Consider the following 18,623-nt stretch of genomic DNA (forward strand, 5'->3'; position numbering starts at 1 on the left):
GCTGATTTTAAGCAGCCATTACTCCAGAATTCAGTGTCACATGATCCTTCAGAAATCATTCTAATATGCTGATTTGATGTGCAAAAACATTTATTATTATTATTATCAGTGTTAAAAAGTTGTGCTGCTTAATATTTCTATGAAAACTTTGAGGAGCCTTTGAGCAATAGAAAGTTCAAAAGAACAGCTTTTATATGAAATCTATTATAACAATTGTCTTTACTATAACTTTTTATTAAATTAATACATCCTTGCTGAATAGAAATATTAATTTCTTAAACAACAACAACAACAACAAAACATCTTACCTACACCAAATTTTCTGAACAGTAGTGTATATTTTCTGAAAAACGAATAAATATATTTAGTATGTAGTATTTAAATATCTCAAAATCCTTAAAACAAGACCAAAACATTGATTAAGAAAGTGACTTTTTAGTCTATGCATGAGCTTATGGTATATTTGCATATAGTAGATCTGTTTTTGTCTTTGAGACCGCGTGTGTCCGTGAGTTTTGGCCTTTAGGGCTGAATAAACTAAGGAAGTCTGTGATTCTCCCATGGGAAGCGAAAAATAGGCCAGCATTTTCCTGACTTTGCAATAGTACACAGGTTCTCTGATACAACAAACTCATGTGCACTGCCCCTAAAACAATGCAAAACAAACACTTTGACAAACCCTACTTGAACCTATCAGAAGCAGATACCAAACTTCAGTTAAACTGTGACCTTAAAACCCTTCGATGACGCTGCAATGAACAATGTGTGAGGAGCTATTTTGAAAAGTGGGGACAAGCTTTAGCACTCCAGCATTCTTTTAAAAGCACCTTCTTTTTGCAGAAGCGCCACATCCTTTTAAGTATTCATCCATTGCGCTGCTGGAGAATTTGGAGCAATGAATCTTTAAAGAAAAAAGTAAAAATGATGTCAACCTCCCCTCGGTACCTGTGGCTATATAGACGACAAAACACCTCTCCTGACCTTTTCCCTAAGTTAGCTTTAAAAAGCCCAGAGACGTTTCTTCCCAGCATGTTGTCTTGTTGTCATATGAACAAATAATGGGAGAATAGGGTTCTACTGTTTGTTATGGCCGTCATCCAGGGTCGAGCAGCAGTCCAACAAAAATATCCCCACTATGAGATAAGACAGCCACAGCAGAGAAATTGCAAACCGGTCACAGCTGAAAGCGGACAGATGATTACTGGAGACTGACTTGTGCGATATGAGTGAAACTGTAAACCTCAGCCTCTCTTTAGATTGAACACACAAGTGCCACAATTCTGATTCTGGAATATCTCAAAAGCACTAGAAGGTAATGCATGCCTTGCTTGCCAAAAGTGTTGCATTTTAAGTCTAAAAATTGTTTTAAAAATAAAAAGTTTTTAAACAGAATTTTGGGGGACTGCCTCAATTCATACCTAGCAAAAATTAGAAATCCTTCATAATGTATGCTACTGTTTTTATTCAGCAAGGTAACATTCAATTGATCAAAAGCTGTAGTAAAAGACATTTCAAATGCTACTAAAATCATATATTTTAAATAAATGTAGTTCTTTTGAACTTTCTATTCATCAAACTGTCCTGAAAAAAGCATGTTTTTCACAAAAATATTAAGCAGCATAACATATTTTCAACGTTGATAATAATGAAGGATCATGTGACACTGAAAATGGGAAGCAATGGCTAAATCAGCTTTACATCACAGGAAAAAATAAAATTTTCACAGTATTACAAACAACAGTATTTCTGATCAAATAAATGTAGCAAATAAATGTAAAAATCAAAAAATGTAATCAACCCCAACATTTTTAACATTAGTATACTTTACATAAAGTAAAAATGCAACTGATTTTACAGTTAACCGGTTTAATTATACCAAGGTGTTGCTGGTTAGCATTTGGTAGATGTGAAACATAATAAATTGTATATTTGACTGTTTTGCATGCAAAATATAAATCAGAAATTATTTATCGTAATGAACATTTTAGCAGTTCATGATCATTTTGGGCTCTTGAAAATGAATGGACTAAATGAAAAGTGAAAAGTGAAATGTGCTAGAGAAAGGTTTGCAACTGTGTACAATCTCGTGAAGCCATCAGCCAATCAGTGCTGTCCTGCTTTCACTTTCCTGCCATTAGTCACACAGAACTAAGCAACCAAAGACAGCAGATTCACACTCAATTCTCCAACTCCACCGACACATCTAAAGACCCCATCCTGGCTGACTCTCTGGTTCATCGTCTGATAAGGCAAACTGGCCTAAATGTAAGGAGAGGAAATTTCCCATTATGAGCCAGCCTCACCTTATCAACCTGGTGTTTACCCATGTCCGAGACCAGCTGCATGCCGAAAACCATTACCAATAAGCACGTTATCACGAGAAGCCAGTTGACGGCTAAATGTCTGAAATACAAATTTCTGAGTGGACCAAGCAAGTTTCAATCCAAGACCGGCCTCACGTCAGTAGTGACGTATGGCTATGTAGTACTAATTCATCACTGAGAGACGGCTAATTAACCCATGGTCAATAAGATGCAGGTAAACGGCTGATTATTCTCTTGTGTACATGAATGATGAGAGCTTGATTTGCCCGTTCCCCAGATAAAAGGGCTTGTCGGAGACTAATTGTGCCATAGAGTGATGTGTCTGCAGTGCATTAATACATCAAATCCAGACAGGGTATTCCACTCAGGAGCAGGAGAGGAGGTTATCAAAGACTAGTTAGAATTTGATTTGTTCAAACATTCCTATTTACTGGCAGAGGTTTGTGATTTGTCAAGTGAGTTATAAATACATTTCTATAGCACATACTCACCCTGTAGAAGGGGTCATGATGCAGCCGCCACGATCTACGGTCATCCTACAGCCGCATCCTCGCTCTGGTGTGTCGTGGTTCATTCCAAAGTTATGGCCCAACTCATGAGCCAAAGTCACAGCAGCTCCAAGAGGATTGTCTGAGTGGTCCTAGGAAACAACAGGATGTCATATCATATCTTGACCTACTCGTGCTGTATTTACTTTTGCAATTTTTTGCTATCTATTACTTTGCACACTCTAAACTGTCCAACAAAAAAAAAAAAAAAGAGTTTGTGGTCGTCTTTGATGTATTTTTCTTTTATTGGTGCGCTAAATGCACGTTGCTGTAAAACCTTTATATACCTTTCAGCATTCATAGTGCCTTCCAAAACATGCAAGCTGCCCATACCATATACGCTTATGCACCCCCATACCATCAGAGATGTTGGCTTTTGAACTGAACGCTGAAAACACGCTGGAAGGTCTCCCTCCTCTTTAGCCCGGAGGACACGGCGTCCGTGATTTCCAACAAGAATGTCAAATTTGGACTCGTCTGACCATAGAACACTTTTTAACTTTGAAACAGTCCATTTTAAATGAGCCTTGGCCCACAGGACACGACGGCGCTTCCAGTGTTAATTTCGTCAATGAAGACGATGGCAAAAAATATTCTTCTGTGACTAAGACGAGAGACGTTGACGAGCTAAAACTAAGATAAAAACTATGACGAAATTTATGTTAACAAGACGAGACGGGACTAAAATATTATTTGAGGACTACCGGACATTCAATATACATCCTATAGGCTAAGTTAAAGGTGGGGTATGTAATTTTTCAAAAACGTTTTAGAAAACTGAGTCGGGGCAGAGTACCAAAACAAACTTGTAGCTAATCAGCAGTAAGGGGCGTGTCTACTCATGATATGGAGCAGAGAGCGTTCAGTGGACAGCCGAGCCGAGCGACAGAAAGATAGAGATGGCAGATAAAAAACAAAAGAAGAAAACGTCTGTGGAACGATAAGGCAAGAAGTAGGACCCGTGTAAATATCGGATCAGCTTTCCAGCGCTGGAGAGAACTCAAGGAGCGGAAGGCCTGCGATTGGACGTTTCTTCTCGATAGGTGAGTAACACTGTATCTAGACCGGACCTGCCGTGCCACAACAGCTAAAGTCTGCCTACACTGGACTAGTGTATTTCAGGCGAGAATGTAGTTTTTTAAAACTCAAATCTGCGGTTTATTTATAAAAACAGCGCTTATTTGAAAATGTGCATCGGCGATTTCGGAGCGGTGAGCTCCATGCGATTACCAGGCGCTCAGTGCTCATGTATCCCGACGAGAGGAGCATAACCTCGGCTAGTCCTTCTGACATTTGCCGCTGGCTCTGATGTCTCTGTAGTGGTTAAACATAAGATATAATTTGTTTGGGTAAACTTGGTCTTTATTCTATTGTTCTATTAATATGTTAAAATTAAAATTAAAACAGGCAATGTGTGATATAATATTTTGTTTCATTGTAATGTATGTACGTTCCCTGAACTACATTTCTGCGGCTATTATACTGTATACTATACGAAAAGAGGCAGTGGTGTTTGATATATTTCGTCTGTAAATACAGTGAGAAAGATTGCAGCAGCCAAGGCAAGCTGACTGACGTTATCAAGTATGCTGCTCTTTGCAGAATTACCGGACTTGCATCATCCAAAATTTGCGTACTTGGTATTGAGAAACGGGCGCAGACCTAACGTCACGTCACCAGACTATTTGCCTAATCTTCTCGGTACTTTAGATCGCGATGGAAATGCAGACATCAACAGGTCTGGGGGAAAAAAAGTTCCTGGGACATATTGTTCCAGGGAATTTCGGTGGAAAAGCGGCTTATGTTTCACAGAAATAATCGTTGCCTGGGTTGCATAGGCTACATACACTCACCAGCCACTTTATTAGGTACACTTGTTCAATTGCTTGGTAACACAAATTGCTAATCAGCCAATCACATGGCAGCAACTCAATGCATTTAGGCATCTAGATGTGGTGAAGACGACTTGCTGAAGTTCAAAACCGAGCATCAGAATGGGGAAGAAAGGGGATTTAAGAACATGAAAGCATGGATCCATCCTGCCTTGTCTCAATGGTTCAGGCTGGTGGTGGTGGTGTAATGGTGTGGGGGATATTTTCTTGGCACACTTTGGGCCCCTTAGTACCAATTGAGCATCGTTTAAACACCACAGCCTACCTGAGTATTGTTGATGACCATGTCCATCCCTTTATGACTACAGTGTACCCATCTTCTGATGGCTACTTCCAGCAGGATAATGCACCATGTCACAAAGCTCAAATCATCTCAGACTGGTTTCTTGAACATGACAATGAGTTCACTTTACTCAAATGGCCACTCAAAAGTCACCAGATCTCAATCCAATAGAGCACCTTTGGGATGTGGTGGAATGGGAGATTCGCATCATGGATGTGCAGCTGACAAATCTGCAGCAACTGCGTGATGCTATCATGTCAATATGGACCAAAATCTCTGAGGAATGTTTCCAACACCTTGTTGAATCTATGCCACAAAGAATTAAGGCAGTTCTGAAGGCAAAAGGGGGTCCAACCTGGTACTAGCAAGGTGTACCTAATAAAGTGGCCAGTGAGTGTATATGTGGGGCGGATCTATCAAAATAGGGGCGAGACACTTTGGGGGTAGGGGCGTGTTTGTTTTGGTGATTTCAAATATCAACATTGGCTTCCAGAAATCGCTTACCCTGCCTTTAATTGTCTTGTCTTTCAAAATGTGTGTCCCTGACATAGGATAATAAGGGGCATCGCGTTTGCATATCTAGTCTCAGTGGACAGATAGGCTACCAAAACACGAACTAGCAATTTGAAACAATGGCCTCAGCACACAAAGGGTTAGGGATAGGGTGACCAGACGTCCCATTCCCCGGGAGTCTCAATTCGTTGTCGATTAACTTAAAGTTAGTGAAGGCGCGATAGGCGGAATCGCGCTGATAGAAGTGTTCCACTTCTTCAGTTCTCAGCACACGATCAGTTCTCAGTGCCCAAATACACAACACAGCAGTCCAAATGTCTATTGTGTAGAGTATCTCACATAAATACAGTCGGTTATGGCTTAAGTGAACATAAACAGGTGGGTGAAAACTGAATGTGTGTCAGTATTACATGTATACCTTCCGTCTTAAATGGGCAGCATTCCTAATTAAATACTTATCTGTGTCATCAATGTTAACCAAGAAAAAATGTTAAATAAATGTATACTTGTTAAGTAAACCAATCCACAATCGTTGTATGCACTCTTTCACAGATTGGAGAGCCTCTGCCCATCTTTACTGCCCATCAGAGACTCTGCCTCTCTAAAACATCTATTTTATAGCTAATCATGTTACAGATCTGATGTCAATTAACTTAATTAGTTGCTAGATGTTCTCCCAGCTGAATATTTAAAAAATGTCTTGCTTTTTGGGGGATCACGTGACGCTTTCATGAGCCTCTAAAGTTGACTTTTTAATCGGGGAACAGAGAGAGCAGAAAAAAGTGATCGGCGAACACACTGGCCGTCTGGATGCCCTCGAGCAGCAGGTGACTGATTTACAAGACCACAGCAGACGCAGTAATCTCCGCCTGCTGGGAGATTTCTGAAACGGTCACTGGCGATCTGGATCCCATCACTTGCGGGCAGAGATATCGAGATCGAACGCGCGCATCAAGTTTACTCCAGAGCTTCAACGGATCACTCCAAACCTTGAGTGTTTCTCTTTAAACTGTTGCAAGGAATTTGATTCTTAATGAAGCAAGACACGGTCCTGTGAAAGCAAATGACGGTGCAATGTTGAGCTTCTTCCCCGACTTCTCTCCTGTGACGGCAAAGAAGCGGAGTTCATTCAGTACAATACGGAAGAAACTGAAAGAGACAGGCCTGCAGACCTTTCTCCAGTATCCTGCAACGCTGAAGATCGCCATGAAACACGGCAAGACCAAAGTGTAACACGAGTGCAGTGTAACACATCTCCTTCGCAGAGTTGATCAGGTTGTCCACTCCTCTTCAATGGCTGTGCGAAGTTGCTGAATATTGGCAGGAACCGGAACACGCTGTCGTATACGCCGACCAAGACGGCTTATGGTAGAGAAATTAACATTCAATTCACGGGCAACAGCTCTGGTGGACATTCCTGCTGTCAGCAAGCCAATTGCACGCTCCCTTAAAATTTGCGACATCTGTGGCATTGTGTTGTGTGATAAAACTGCACATTTTAGAGTGGCCTTTTATTGTGGCCAGCCTAAGGCACACCTGGGAAATAATCATGCTGTCTAATCAGCATGTTGATATGCCACACCTGTGAGGTGGATGGATTATTTCGGCAAAGGAGAAGTGCTCACTAACACAGATTTAGACAGATCTGTGAACAATATTTGAGAGAAATAGGCCTTTTGTGTACATAGAAAAAGTCTTAGAGCTTTGAGTTCTGCTCATGAAAAATGGGGGCAAAAACAAAAGTGTTGCGTTTATAATTTTGTTCAGTGTATTTATTTTTTATTTTTTGAATTGTTCTGTTTCTTCTTTTTGATGTGTAGTTTTTGTATCACTGTATGTTATTTATTTATTTTTTCGTGTGTTTAAGTTTGCCTTTAAATAAAAAAATAATAATAATTGTTAATAATTTCTTGCTTTTTCAGCCCTTTGTTGCCCCCATGCCAACTTTTTTGAGACCTGTAGCAGACATCAAATTTGAAATGAGCTCATTTAGTGGATAAGTGTAAAATTTGTTCTCTATGTTCTATTGTGAATAAAATATTGGCTCATGTGATTTGAAAGTCTTTTAGTTTTCATTTTATTCAAATTTAAAAAGACGTCCCAACATTTCCGGAATTCGGGTTGTAAAGAGTGATGTTTTTCTCCAAATATCAGCACAATTGCAAATGTGATATTGATTTGATGAACAGCTCAATAAACACGAAGTTAATATTAAGTGACTTACATTTTAGACACAACAGTTCTTGTTTTTGCTGTATTTTGTTCAACAACGAAAATAGTTCAAAACAAAGCCACAGCAAAACTGTTTTGTGTCTCTGAGCAGCACAAGATAGTTTCGTTACTGAATCAATCAGCCTTTGAATGAATCAGTTGAATGAATAACTCCATGACTCACTCATACAGTGATTTGCCACCACCAACTTTTTAATAAAATAAAATAAAATAAATAAATAAACTGGCAATTTTACTTTTATTATTAAAAGTATGTTTTCACTTTTTTGTCCCCAAATAATTTCAAATATCAGTATTCAATGTTCAATGTAAACATCAAAACATTATTAATGTATTTGTAGCTGCAGGTTAATTGCATTGTGTGAATGCATCTGAATGCCACTTCAGATGCAGATTCTGTGCCACCTCGACATTATACACACAAATGTTATTGATACTGATTTAATTTGATTGGTAACAACCCTATAGAGTCTTACTATTTTAATGTATTGATTAAATTCTAAGAATTTGACACAAAATATCATGCATACACTTAATTAGGATAAAAAAATGGTCTTATAAGGTAAAAATGTCGATATAAGGTCAACATAGAATCATACTTATTGGAAAAGTGAATTTCTGTTTCTGATACAAACAAACTGCCTCACAGAATATGAAGAATATTAAAAGCTTTGGGAGTTAGATGTCCACAGCAGTCTTAAACCTGCCAGAGTACCAGAACAATAACACGCTCAGCAAAATATTGTATAATTATCCTTATCGACAAAATTCCAGAAAATGTCAAGATATCATTGTTTGCACACCCCTAGACTTACAGTGCCATCACATTAGTGAAATTTTGGCAACATTTTATGAGCAACAAGGTTTGTTGCCCATTGTCAATAATGTAGCAATGTAGGAGGCACTGTTTATGCAGCACTTTAAGCATAAAACAAGAGGCAGACATGCGAGTGCAGCTCAACAACTGTATTGGAACTGAGCAGGCAAGAACAAAGTGGCCAAAAGCAAATCGACTGCCGATTCCATGATTACATCCCGTAACAGGCATAGCTCACTTTCAATGGTTTTCTGTTGGTCAGTGGGGCAAATTTGCTTGACCAACTTGAACACATTGCAAAATCTGTGAAAGGAATACCATCTCTTGTACCATAATTTAAACAACATAAGGCTGTTAGATAAACACTTTAATTTAGTACAATTAATTATATATATAAAAAAAAAAAAAGTGCTAGAAAAATAAACAGACAACAAAATTCAAAAGTTAGCCCTATTCATCTGTTACTTGTTGGCCAGAATATTATATGTTCAAATAATCTTAATTTCAGGGCTTTTTCCAAATATTGACATATACGATTATTTACAATCAATTTGATTAATGTATCAGTGTATGATGTAATTAATTGGAACAATTTTTAATTAAATAGGCCTAACAGCCCTAATATTCAGTTACTTCCTCAAGGACCAGCAGACAGTGATGTTGTGTTAAATGTCTTGAAGGGCTGTAGATGCTCCTATGAATTTTTATCTTTTCTCTTTCAAACTCACTCTCTTAAAAATCGCCATAAAACACACATACAAGCACCGCTGCCTTATTCTCCTTTCCTTTCCTTTTTCTTCTGCTCTCTTCATCATCTGTTAACTGAGAACAAAGCAGAGTTTCAGCATTATCCGTTTCAGCTGAGGTGAAGAAAACCTCCCTGCTGCCTCACGAACGTGACCTGGTTACCAGCGAACCAACTCTAATAACCCAGAAACAGATTTTTTTTCTTAATTTAGCTGCCATCTTTTCCCACAACTATCCCTGTCTTTTTCCCACAACTATCCCTGACAGTCTCCTGACTGTCTTTTTTCCATTTTGCTGTACATCAAAATACCATTTCCTGCCTTGATTGCAGGGCGAGGAACGTGACAGGCTCATCTTAGCTTTCAGAGCCAACAGGAGTGATATTTATCTGCATTATTTAATTTATTCAAAATCTATAGGGTGCCACTGATGATCGTATATCTTGAGTATGATTGACTTGCCCCTATTTGAGTGTAATTGCAGACTAATGTGGTGGTTAATACCGTGGGAAATCCAGACTTAACTATTCCAAGAAACCACTACCAAGCTGTCACATTGAAAACATGGTGCCTTTATATTGGTAACAGCCATATTTAAGTGCTCTTGAGTTTCTGTCAAATTAGTTCCAGATTTTACAGTGTATTTCCTATCAAAGACTGTTTCCATACAATGAAGTAAATGGTGTTAAAAATGACAAGCGTACTACAGAAAAAGTCCATTTGTGCAACATATGCACCACTTTTATGGTGATTTATTTGTCATTTTTGCAATGACCTTTCACTTTCATTGTACAGAAAAGAACAACATGATCATTCTTTTGACAGAAGAAATAAATAATCAACAAAGGAGGGTGAGTAATTGATGACAGAATTTATTTTGGGTGAACTATCCCTTTAAGAAGTTAATGGAAATCATTTATCATACAGCACCACAATAGTTTGTAATTCAGACCTATGGCTAATGACTTCATCTCTGTGAGGCCCTGTTTAAGAGGCACAGTTTGTTACAGTGGCATGGATGATAGATCTATACTAATAAAAATTTAAATGTGTGTTATTTAGCCATACAGCCATATGGCAAAGCAGCGATAAATGGTTGAATAGGTAGTGCCGCATTGACTGACAGGCAGCTAGTGGGTGGTTAAGAGAAAGAAGACTAAACTTGTGCATGACCTTCAAGATCTGCTATACATGTGGATTAGTTCACTATAAAACAACCTAAACAGCCATTTCATTACATTGGAGTCTAAAACCCCGAGACCACTAATGAAAATATATAAATTTAGCATTTTTCTAATTAATTCTTTTCATTAAAGATTTATATAGATTTATATGTCATTATATATATTTGCTCCCTCTCTATCTATCAGGCAGTCTAACCTGCTGAGGCATGAAAAAGTGAATGACTGAATTTAAAAAAGGAGCACAGTTGTGAAAGCAGTATTACTGATGACTAGTGGGTGCAGGGCAAACAAGCAAGAGTCATTGTCTATTGATTTGTTGAATATTTCTGGAATTAAAAACAAACAAAAATGGATTTGGTGAATCTGAGCTTAGTAGGACACAACCTGAAGGAATAGTTCACCCAAATATGAAAAACTCATTATTTATTTACCCTCATGATGACATTCCAAATCCAGATGACTTTTTTTTTTTTTTGACCACAAAAAAACTGCAGGCTCATTACAATGAATGGGACTGAGGCTTTCAGTTTTTTTCCCTATAGAAAAAAAGTATGTACCAGGTTTGGAATGGCATGAAGATGATTATTAATGACAGAATTATTATAGAGGGTGAACTATCCCTTTAAATTTCAATGTTTTTAAATCATGAAAGTTTGAAACAGCTGGATGGTTGTGCAGCTCAGTGTGAATGTGCTAATTATGGGACAGAGTGTGTGATGATTTATTTCTCACCATGACAATGCCTCCTGACTGCTCAGCGGTACACATACTCATGATGGGAGCCATGCCTATTGTGGTGCCCTGGAAGTACACCCCACTGCCATGAGAGAATAAAAATGGTTAAATATACAGTACAATACTTGCATAACCAAGTAATGAGACTAAGATTAATACATGTTCAGAATAACATTCTACCATGCTACAACACCAGCTGAATTAAATATGCAACCTAGAGGTCTTGCAACAATAATGTAGTATATGGTTTAAAATGTTAATTGTACCATAATGGTTTCATTTTTTTTTATTAAACTGTAGGCAGCATTTAGTACAATATAGTGGTCAAAAGTACAATAAAGTGTTCAATATAGTGTTCACTATATTGAAAATATAGTGAATTACTTAAGTCTTCAGTGTCACACGATCCTTTAGTATATTGACATTTTTCAGTATTATTAATGTTAAACGTGTTGTTTAATAGTTTTGTGAAAACCATGATATATTTTTTTCAGGACTTTTTGATGAATGTAAAGATAAAGCTGCAGTCAAAATAAATTTGATGAATGTAAAGTTAAAGCTGCAGTCAAAATAAATCCAAAATAAATATTTTAGCAAGTACATAACCAGCCAGTGTTCAAAACTATCACCATACTTTAGCCCGATTCACAACGGCTAATTTATAATAATGTTTTCTAATTTGAGTGGAACGGGTAGGTTTTCGTGGGAAATTCGAGCATGGCACTGCGTCATTACGTGAAGAAGTTGTCCCGGCTACTAGGCTATCACATGTGAGGATCCTGCAGGTGGCAGATCGTTTATAGCCTTTTCTCACAGCAGCTAGAATAATTAAATGTATATTTTTGATGGCGGATTGTAATCCAGAAAGTATTATGCGTTAATGAAACACGTGAATGAAATTAAATGATATTCCAGTTTTAAATGTGCTTTTGATTACAGATTACACACGATTTGTATTTAAAGACAACCAGTTCGAAGGGAGCATAGTTTGCTTTCTGAGTTAAAAGAATTTCTTAAAGGGGTCATATGATGCGAGTGTTACAAGCTGTGCGTGCATAGATAAGATCCCTGAAGTTGCAAAGACTAAAGTCTCAAAAGCAAAGCGATATTCTTTATAAAAGTTAAGATTTGTCCACACCCCCCTAAAACGGCTCATTCAAACACGCCCCCACATGTTTACGTCACGATGTGGGGAGAGTTTCATAACACCGCTCAAATGTTTACGCAAAGAAAGGGGGCGTGATTTTTATTCCCGCTGTAGTATTGTTGCTGCTGCCGGCGCCATGTCGTGGAGACGCTGTGTTTATTTGTGAAAGCTAAACTACTTTGTTTGGGCTTCCAAAAGAGGACACAACTAGAAATCAGTGGTTAAATTGTATTTACAACACTGTTCCAGAGCTATACAATGCAAATATTCGAGTGTGTGCGGCGCAATTTCCTGAACCTGGCAGGAGAGTAGCCTACAATGCTGGCTTGCACAAAGGCTGTTTCTATAAAGTCTCAGAACGATGAGCTTTGTAAAAATCGATGCATTTCAGAAAGGCAGGGCATAGAGGAGCAACAATAATGTATAGTATGTGGAAAATAATGTGTTTTTTGAACTTCAAACCACATAAACACTAAATACACAAAATATTGTTCTTTTTAGCAAGGTCATATGACCCCTTTAATATGAAATTCGAATGGCATGACAATTAGATTAGACTGTACAGAAATTGAAATCTACAAGCTAATACACACTATACTCATTGTCATGTAATGCTGATGTTGTTAACATTAATAATTTGAAAATGATTTTTATATTTTTATGCGTTATCATAATTTGATAAAAACAAAAGGTTTATTATTGTATGTTGTTTTGGCATTTAATTTATTGTATAACCTTTTAAATTTGCTTATTGAAAGAACAACAACAACAAGTATGGTGTAACATTTATTTGAAACACATGTATTTGATACGTGCTACCTTATATCTTTATTCTTTCATTTCATTCTTTTCATGGTTTTGCATCTGATGTTTCTCTACTTCGCTTTTTACATAACTCCGGGTCATCGACACCAAGCTTCGTTGCAATTTCTTTCTAGGAATTAAATGCTTTCTCTGAATCTTTAAAGTCTCTCTGCGAGCGATCGTACAGGTGCGGATTTATTTGTCGCAGTTCAGTGTATTTATGTTGCTAGTGACTTGGAGATGTTGTTCTCCTGCCTTACCTCAGTTGAATGAGAAACGAACTGGGAAAAAAAAAAAATTGTGCGTCAAGGAAGGTGGAGTTTCAGAACACACCCATCGATTGCGTAATCGCCACGGACCAATGGTAGCTCAAAGGTGTTTAGAAGCCAAAACGAACTCCCCCAGAAAGTTTGCTTTGGTGAGCTGTTTCGAACTGCCAAAACGAACTCGAAACGAACTTAGTTTTGGCCTGATTTTGCTCGAAATTACATCATATTGGTTCCTTCTTCGATTTCGTTTGAAGTATATCGGGGCCTTAAAGCACAACACTGTTAGTATTCACTTCCGTTCCCATTGCACTGCTCAGCTCAGCTTTTCCATTTTATGTAAATGATGTTAATATAAATGTGCTAGGTTGATGTGGCTGGTAGTTGCGCTCATGTCTGCATCTTCTGCAGCGTCTCGCATCGCATAGCAAGTTAAAAGAAGTTAAACTTTAAATAAACGTGTCTCTAGGCCTTGCATTTTTCCTGTTCCACTGCCCTACGTCTAGTGTTTTTAACAGCAAAAACACATTCTGTGTGAATGGCCCCTAAGATGTGCATACTACGGAGTCAGCATTAGTTTATAATGTGCTTTTACAGTACAAATTGGTAAAGAATCTAAGACAGGTGCTAAAGTATACATATGTGATAATGTGTAAAAAGGGTGTATTTGTACCTAATAAGCTGGGCGTTATCATGTGGGCGCTGCGGCAACAGTTTAAGTTTTCTCCAGTCCAAAAACTCATGTAGCGTTGTGAAGGGATCTTGGGTGACTGCACACTTATCGGCATCACTCCACACCTCCAGTCCCACCAGAGCTACACGGATGTTCAACACTCTGTAAAACTGAGAGAACACATAATGCATCTATTGACACAGCAGTATGTCTGGACATCGGTCAATTTAACCTAATCTAAAAATACTTCGCTTTCTTTCAAAAGGGGGTTTATTTAAAATCTCATCCTTTTCCTCATCTCTGACAATCAGGCCTCTATTTTAGACTTCTAATCAAGCGTTCCCATTCGTTCGGGCAAAGAATGGCATTTAATACCTTGTCCACATAATTGGCGATCTCAGCTAGCCTTTGCTTAACCTTCTCCACATCTTTTCCTTGTTTCTGGAACTGAAGAGGGAAAGAAACGACAAAGGTTAGATGAAAGACATACTCCAACAGGTATAAGACCTGACGAGAGTCTAGATGGATTTTTAAACAATGTAGGACCCTCTGAGTGGCTGTCATATGTAGGGGCGTTATCAGAAGTGTGTCTGATGGCACACTCTTACGAGCACTTGAAAGTGACCATTACAGCAGGGTAGAGGCACTGAACAATAGCAATGAAAGAATAAAATGAGTATGCGCAAGTGTGACAGCCGGCTACTTTCGGCCAGCATTGCTTCCCCTGTGAGTGTATGTTTAAGATTAATAAATAACAATTAAATAATTAAACAATTAAATAAATAAATAAAATACATAGAATGGATAAGCCTTTTTAGTCAAATAGAGTTGCATGAAAATTTTATTAACAGGGACGAAAGACATCACAATCTCTCTGTCTCTCTCTCCCTCACACACATACACAGACTTTAATATACAGACAGCTGTGCTGATAACATGATAGCTTTTTTGTTGTCCAGTTTCCTTTTCCCACATCCAATGTTCACTTTATACACAACACTTCCTGTTTCCTCTCTGATCATTTGGGAGCATTGCCCTACTTCCTGTCAGGTTCCACCCTCTATGACCTGCTTTTGGTTTGGCTTACTAAGGTGAAACAAAAAAACAAAACTTCACCGTAACCCAAGTACTGCACAGTTGCCCAGTAGTCAACCAAACACAATTGGGTATTACAGCACATTTCCCTTCATTCTTCTTTATTTAACAGTCTGATATTAAAGTACTTGTGCAAAACAGTTTGGTGGAGCACGTAAGATAAGATGCTGTGATATTTTAAAAAGTTTTTAAACTTGTCTTGCACTACAATTTCTGTCAAACCTTCAGTGTTTGTAGTCCTACCTCTCTGTTGTCTGCTACAATGATGAGCTCCACGTATTTGGTGGTCTTCTGAACATCCCGTTTATGCTGCCGAACAGAAAAGAGCAAGTCATACTATTTGATAAACGGCTCATCACAAACAAAATTTACCAGAGGGTTTACCAGAGCGTAGTGATAGGGATTTTGATTCATCCAGTGACTTCAATATTTTAAATGTGTTTACAGATTAATTACATACAGATTAATTCACTATTAGGCCTACTTTCAAAGATACTTTTTGCAGGTCACACCAGTAAGTGACTTTTTTGTGTTTAATAAGCAACATAGTGAATGATTCACTGAACTGATTCATTAAAAGCCACCTGAAACAATTTATATTTTTCTTTATTAAAATTTGTGTATGATTAACTACCTCTACAGGTCCTTTTAAAAAAATTAGCATATTGTGATAAAGTTCATTATTTTCTGTAATGTACTGATAAACATTAGACTTTCATATATTTTAGATTCATTACAACACAACTGAAGTAGTTCAAGCCTTTTATTGTTTTAATATTGATGATTTTGGCATACAGCTCATGAAAACCCAAAATTCCGATCTCAAAAAATTAGCATATCATGAAAAGGTTCTCTAAACGAGCTATTAACCTAATCATCTGAATCAACTAATTAACTCTAAACACCTGCAAAAGATTCCTGAGGCTTTTAAAAACTCCCAGCCTGGTTCATTACTCAAAACCGCAATCATGGGTAAGACTGCCGACCTGACTGCTGTCCAGAAGGCCATCATTGACAATGATAACCCTGCTTTTTAGCGGCCTGCCTTGATCATTACATTTGGGCTTTAATTCTAAGTCTAAGGAACAAGAATGTGCAAAATGTTGTCATATCATGTACAGTCATGGCCAAAAATATCGGCACCCTTGGAAAATATGATCAAAGAAGGCTGTGAAAATTAATCTGCATTGTTAATCCTTTTGATCTTTCACTAAAATAAATTCACTAAAATCTCACCTTTCATTGGATAAGTAAGGAATAATTGACGACGGGCCGTTGAATTATTATATCAGATTATATATTTCAAGGGATTCGTCCGGTTTTTCTACTTAAATCGCTATTGTGAGTAGGATTATTTCTTCCGCATCTCATCCAACGACTCTTTTGCTAGTTCCAAAACGTCATTTTAAAGCTGGCAATGGAGGCTTGAGCCGTTGATAGCAGACTAATGCAGTTAATAATGAAGTTATTAGAAAGAGAGCGAGAGAGACAGAGACACAGAGAAAGAGAAACAGAGAGAGAGAGAGAGAGAGAGCTTGTATGAATTAGGCTACCTCTGTGTGTCCCTCAACAGTGTTCTGAAGCACCGTCTCTAAACTGTAAGTCTGCTTTAAGATGCAGCGCTGTTATTACCTCGCTAGTGAGAAATGTCATGTGTAGCCTTTAAGTTGCTACACTAGGCTAACTGATAAAATCGTCAGGGCAGCGCTGACAACGATGCGAAGTGATATGGAACTGTAATGCGGTCAAGAAAGCTGCCTGGAACTACGTTCGCCGTGCGTTTCCCTGAAAATAATTGCACACCTCAGAACGTTCGTCAGCCAATCAGATTCAAGCATTCAACGGCCCCGTAGTATAATATTTAATAATATTTAAAATGGGGGGAAATATCATTATGAAATAAATGTTTTTCTCAAATACACATTGGACACAATTATTGGCACCCCTAGAAATTCTTATGAGTAAAATATCTCTGAAGTATATGCCCATTCATATTCACAATTTTGAGCACTCCAGGGTGATTATGAATGTGAAAAAGATAACTGAGCTTCACAAATGAGTGAAGTGGGTTTAAGAAAAGAGCTAGGCCAGTGAAAATTCCCATTTCCACCATCAGGGCAATAATTAAGAATTTCCAATCAACATAAAATGTTTTGAAACTATCTGGAAGAGGACGTGTGTCTATATCATCCTAATGCACGGTGAGAAGGAAAGTTTGAGAGTCTAAAGACTCACAGCTGGAGAATTGCAGAAAATAGTTGAGTCTCGGGGTCAGAAAACCTTTTAAAAAAATTGTCAAACAGCCCCTACATCACCACATGTTGTTTGGGAGGGTTTCAAGAAAAAATTATCCTAGCTTATATAAAAACAAACTCCAGCATATACAGTTATCAGACATGACTGGAACTTCAAATGGGACTGGCTTTTATGGTCAGATGAAACTAAAAAATGAGCTTTTTAGCAGCAAACACTCAAGATGGGTTTGGTGAACACAGGGATAAAAAGTACCCCATGTATAGAATGAAATATACTGCTGTATTTTCGATGTTGGGGGCCTATATTTCTGCTGGAGGTCCTGGACATCTTGTTGAGACACATGGCATCATGGATTCTATCAAATACCAACAGATAAAAAATCAATAAGTGACTGACTCTGTTAGAAATCTTATAATGGGCCATGTTTGGATCTTCCAACCGTACAATTATCCAAACACAAACCTCGAAAACAACACAAAAATGGGTCAGTGAGCACAAAACCGAGCTTCTGCTGGCCATTCCAGTACTCTGACCTGAACCCTATAGAAAAAGAGTGAGGTGAACTGAAGAGAAGAAGCACCAACATGGATCTGGGAATCTAAAGGGTCTGGCGTGATTCTGGATGAAGGAATGGTCTCTGATCTCTTGTCAGGTGTTCTCTAACCTCATGAGGTATTATAGGAGAAAATTTAGAGCTGTTAAACTGGCAAATGGAGGTTTCAAAAAGTATTGAATAAAAGGGTGCCAATAATTGTGTCCAACGTGTATTTGAGAAAAACATTTATTTCATAATGATATTTCACCCCATTTTAAATTATTATTATACAATGAAAGGCTAGATTAAAAAAAATAAAAGATCAAAAGGATTAACAATGCAGATTAATTTTCACAGCCTTCTTTGGTCATATTTACCAAGGGTGCTGATATTTTTGGCCATGACTGTAAATGTACCAGGATACTGTGTGCTTTAGATATCAGTTTTTGTGTCAAGGAGCTCTGCCCATCTTGAGCTGAAATACTGAAGTGTCTATAAATAACCGCATAACTAAAATTTGTTGTGGGCCATGACATGCAGAGAGCAGCTGTGATTAAACCAAGTAACCATAAA

General features: G+C 37.9%; 1 protein-coding gene across 1 annotated transcript in view; it reads right to left on the reverse strand.

Moving 5' to 3' along the window:
* LOC306886230 (disintegrin and metalloproteinase domain-containing protein 12-like) overlaps nt 1–18,623 on the reverse strand; it is a 104,876-nt gene that overhangs the window by 18,412 nt on the left and 67,841 nt on the right. The window contains exons 7-11 of the mRNA XM_079443177.1: nt 15,503–15,568; nt 14,540–14,611; nt 14,165–14,334; nt 11,272–11,356; nt 2,816–2,964 (exon numbers count right to left, since the gene is read on the reverse strand). Of these exons, the coding sequence (XP_079299303.1) occupies nt 2,816–2,964; nt 11,272–11,356; nt 14,165–14,334; nt 14,540–14,611; nt 15,503–15,568 (542 nt within the window). The remainder of the gene's footprint in view (nt 1–2,815; nt 2,965–11,271; nt 11,357–14,164; nt 14,335–14,539; nt 14,612–15,502; nt 15,569–18,623) is intronic.

The sequence above is a fragment of the Barbus barbus genome (genome assembly GCF_936440315.1).
Source record: "Barbus barbus genome assembly, chromosome: 20".
In the NCBI taxonomy this organism is placed as follows: domain Eukaryota; kingdom Metazoa; phylum Chordata; class Actinopteri; order Cypriniformes; family Cyprinidae; genus Barbus; species Barbus barbus.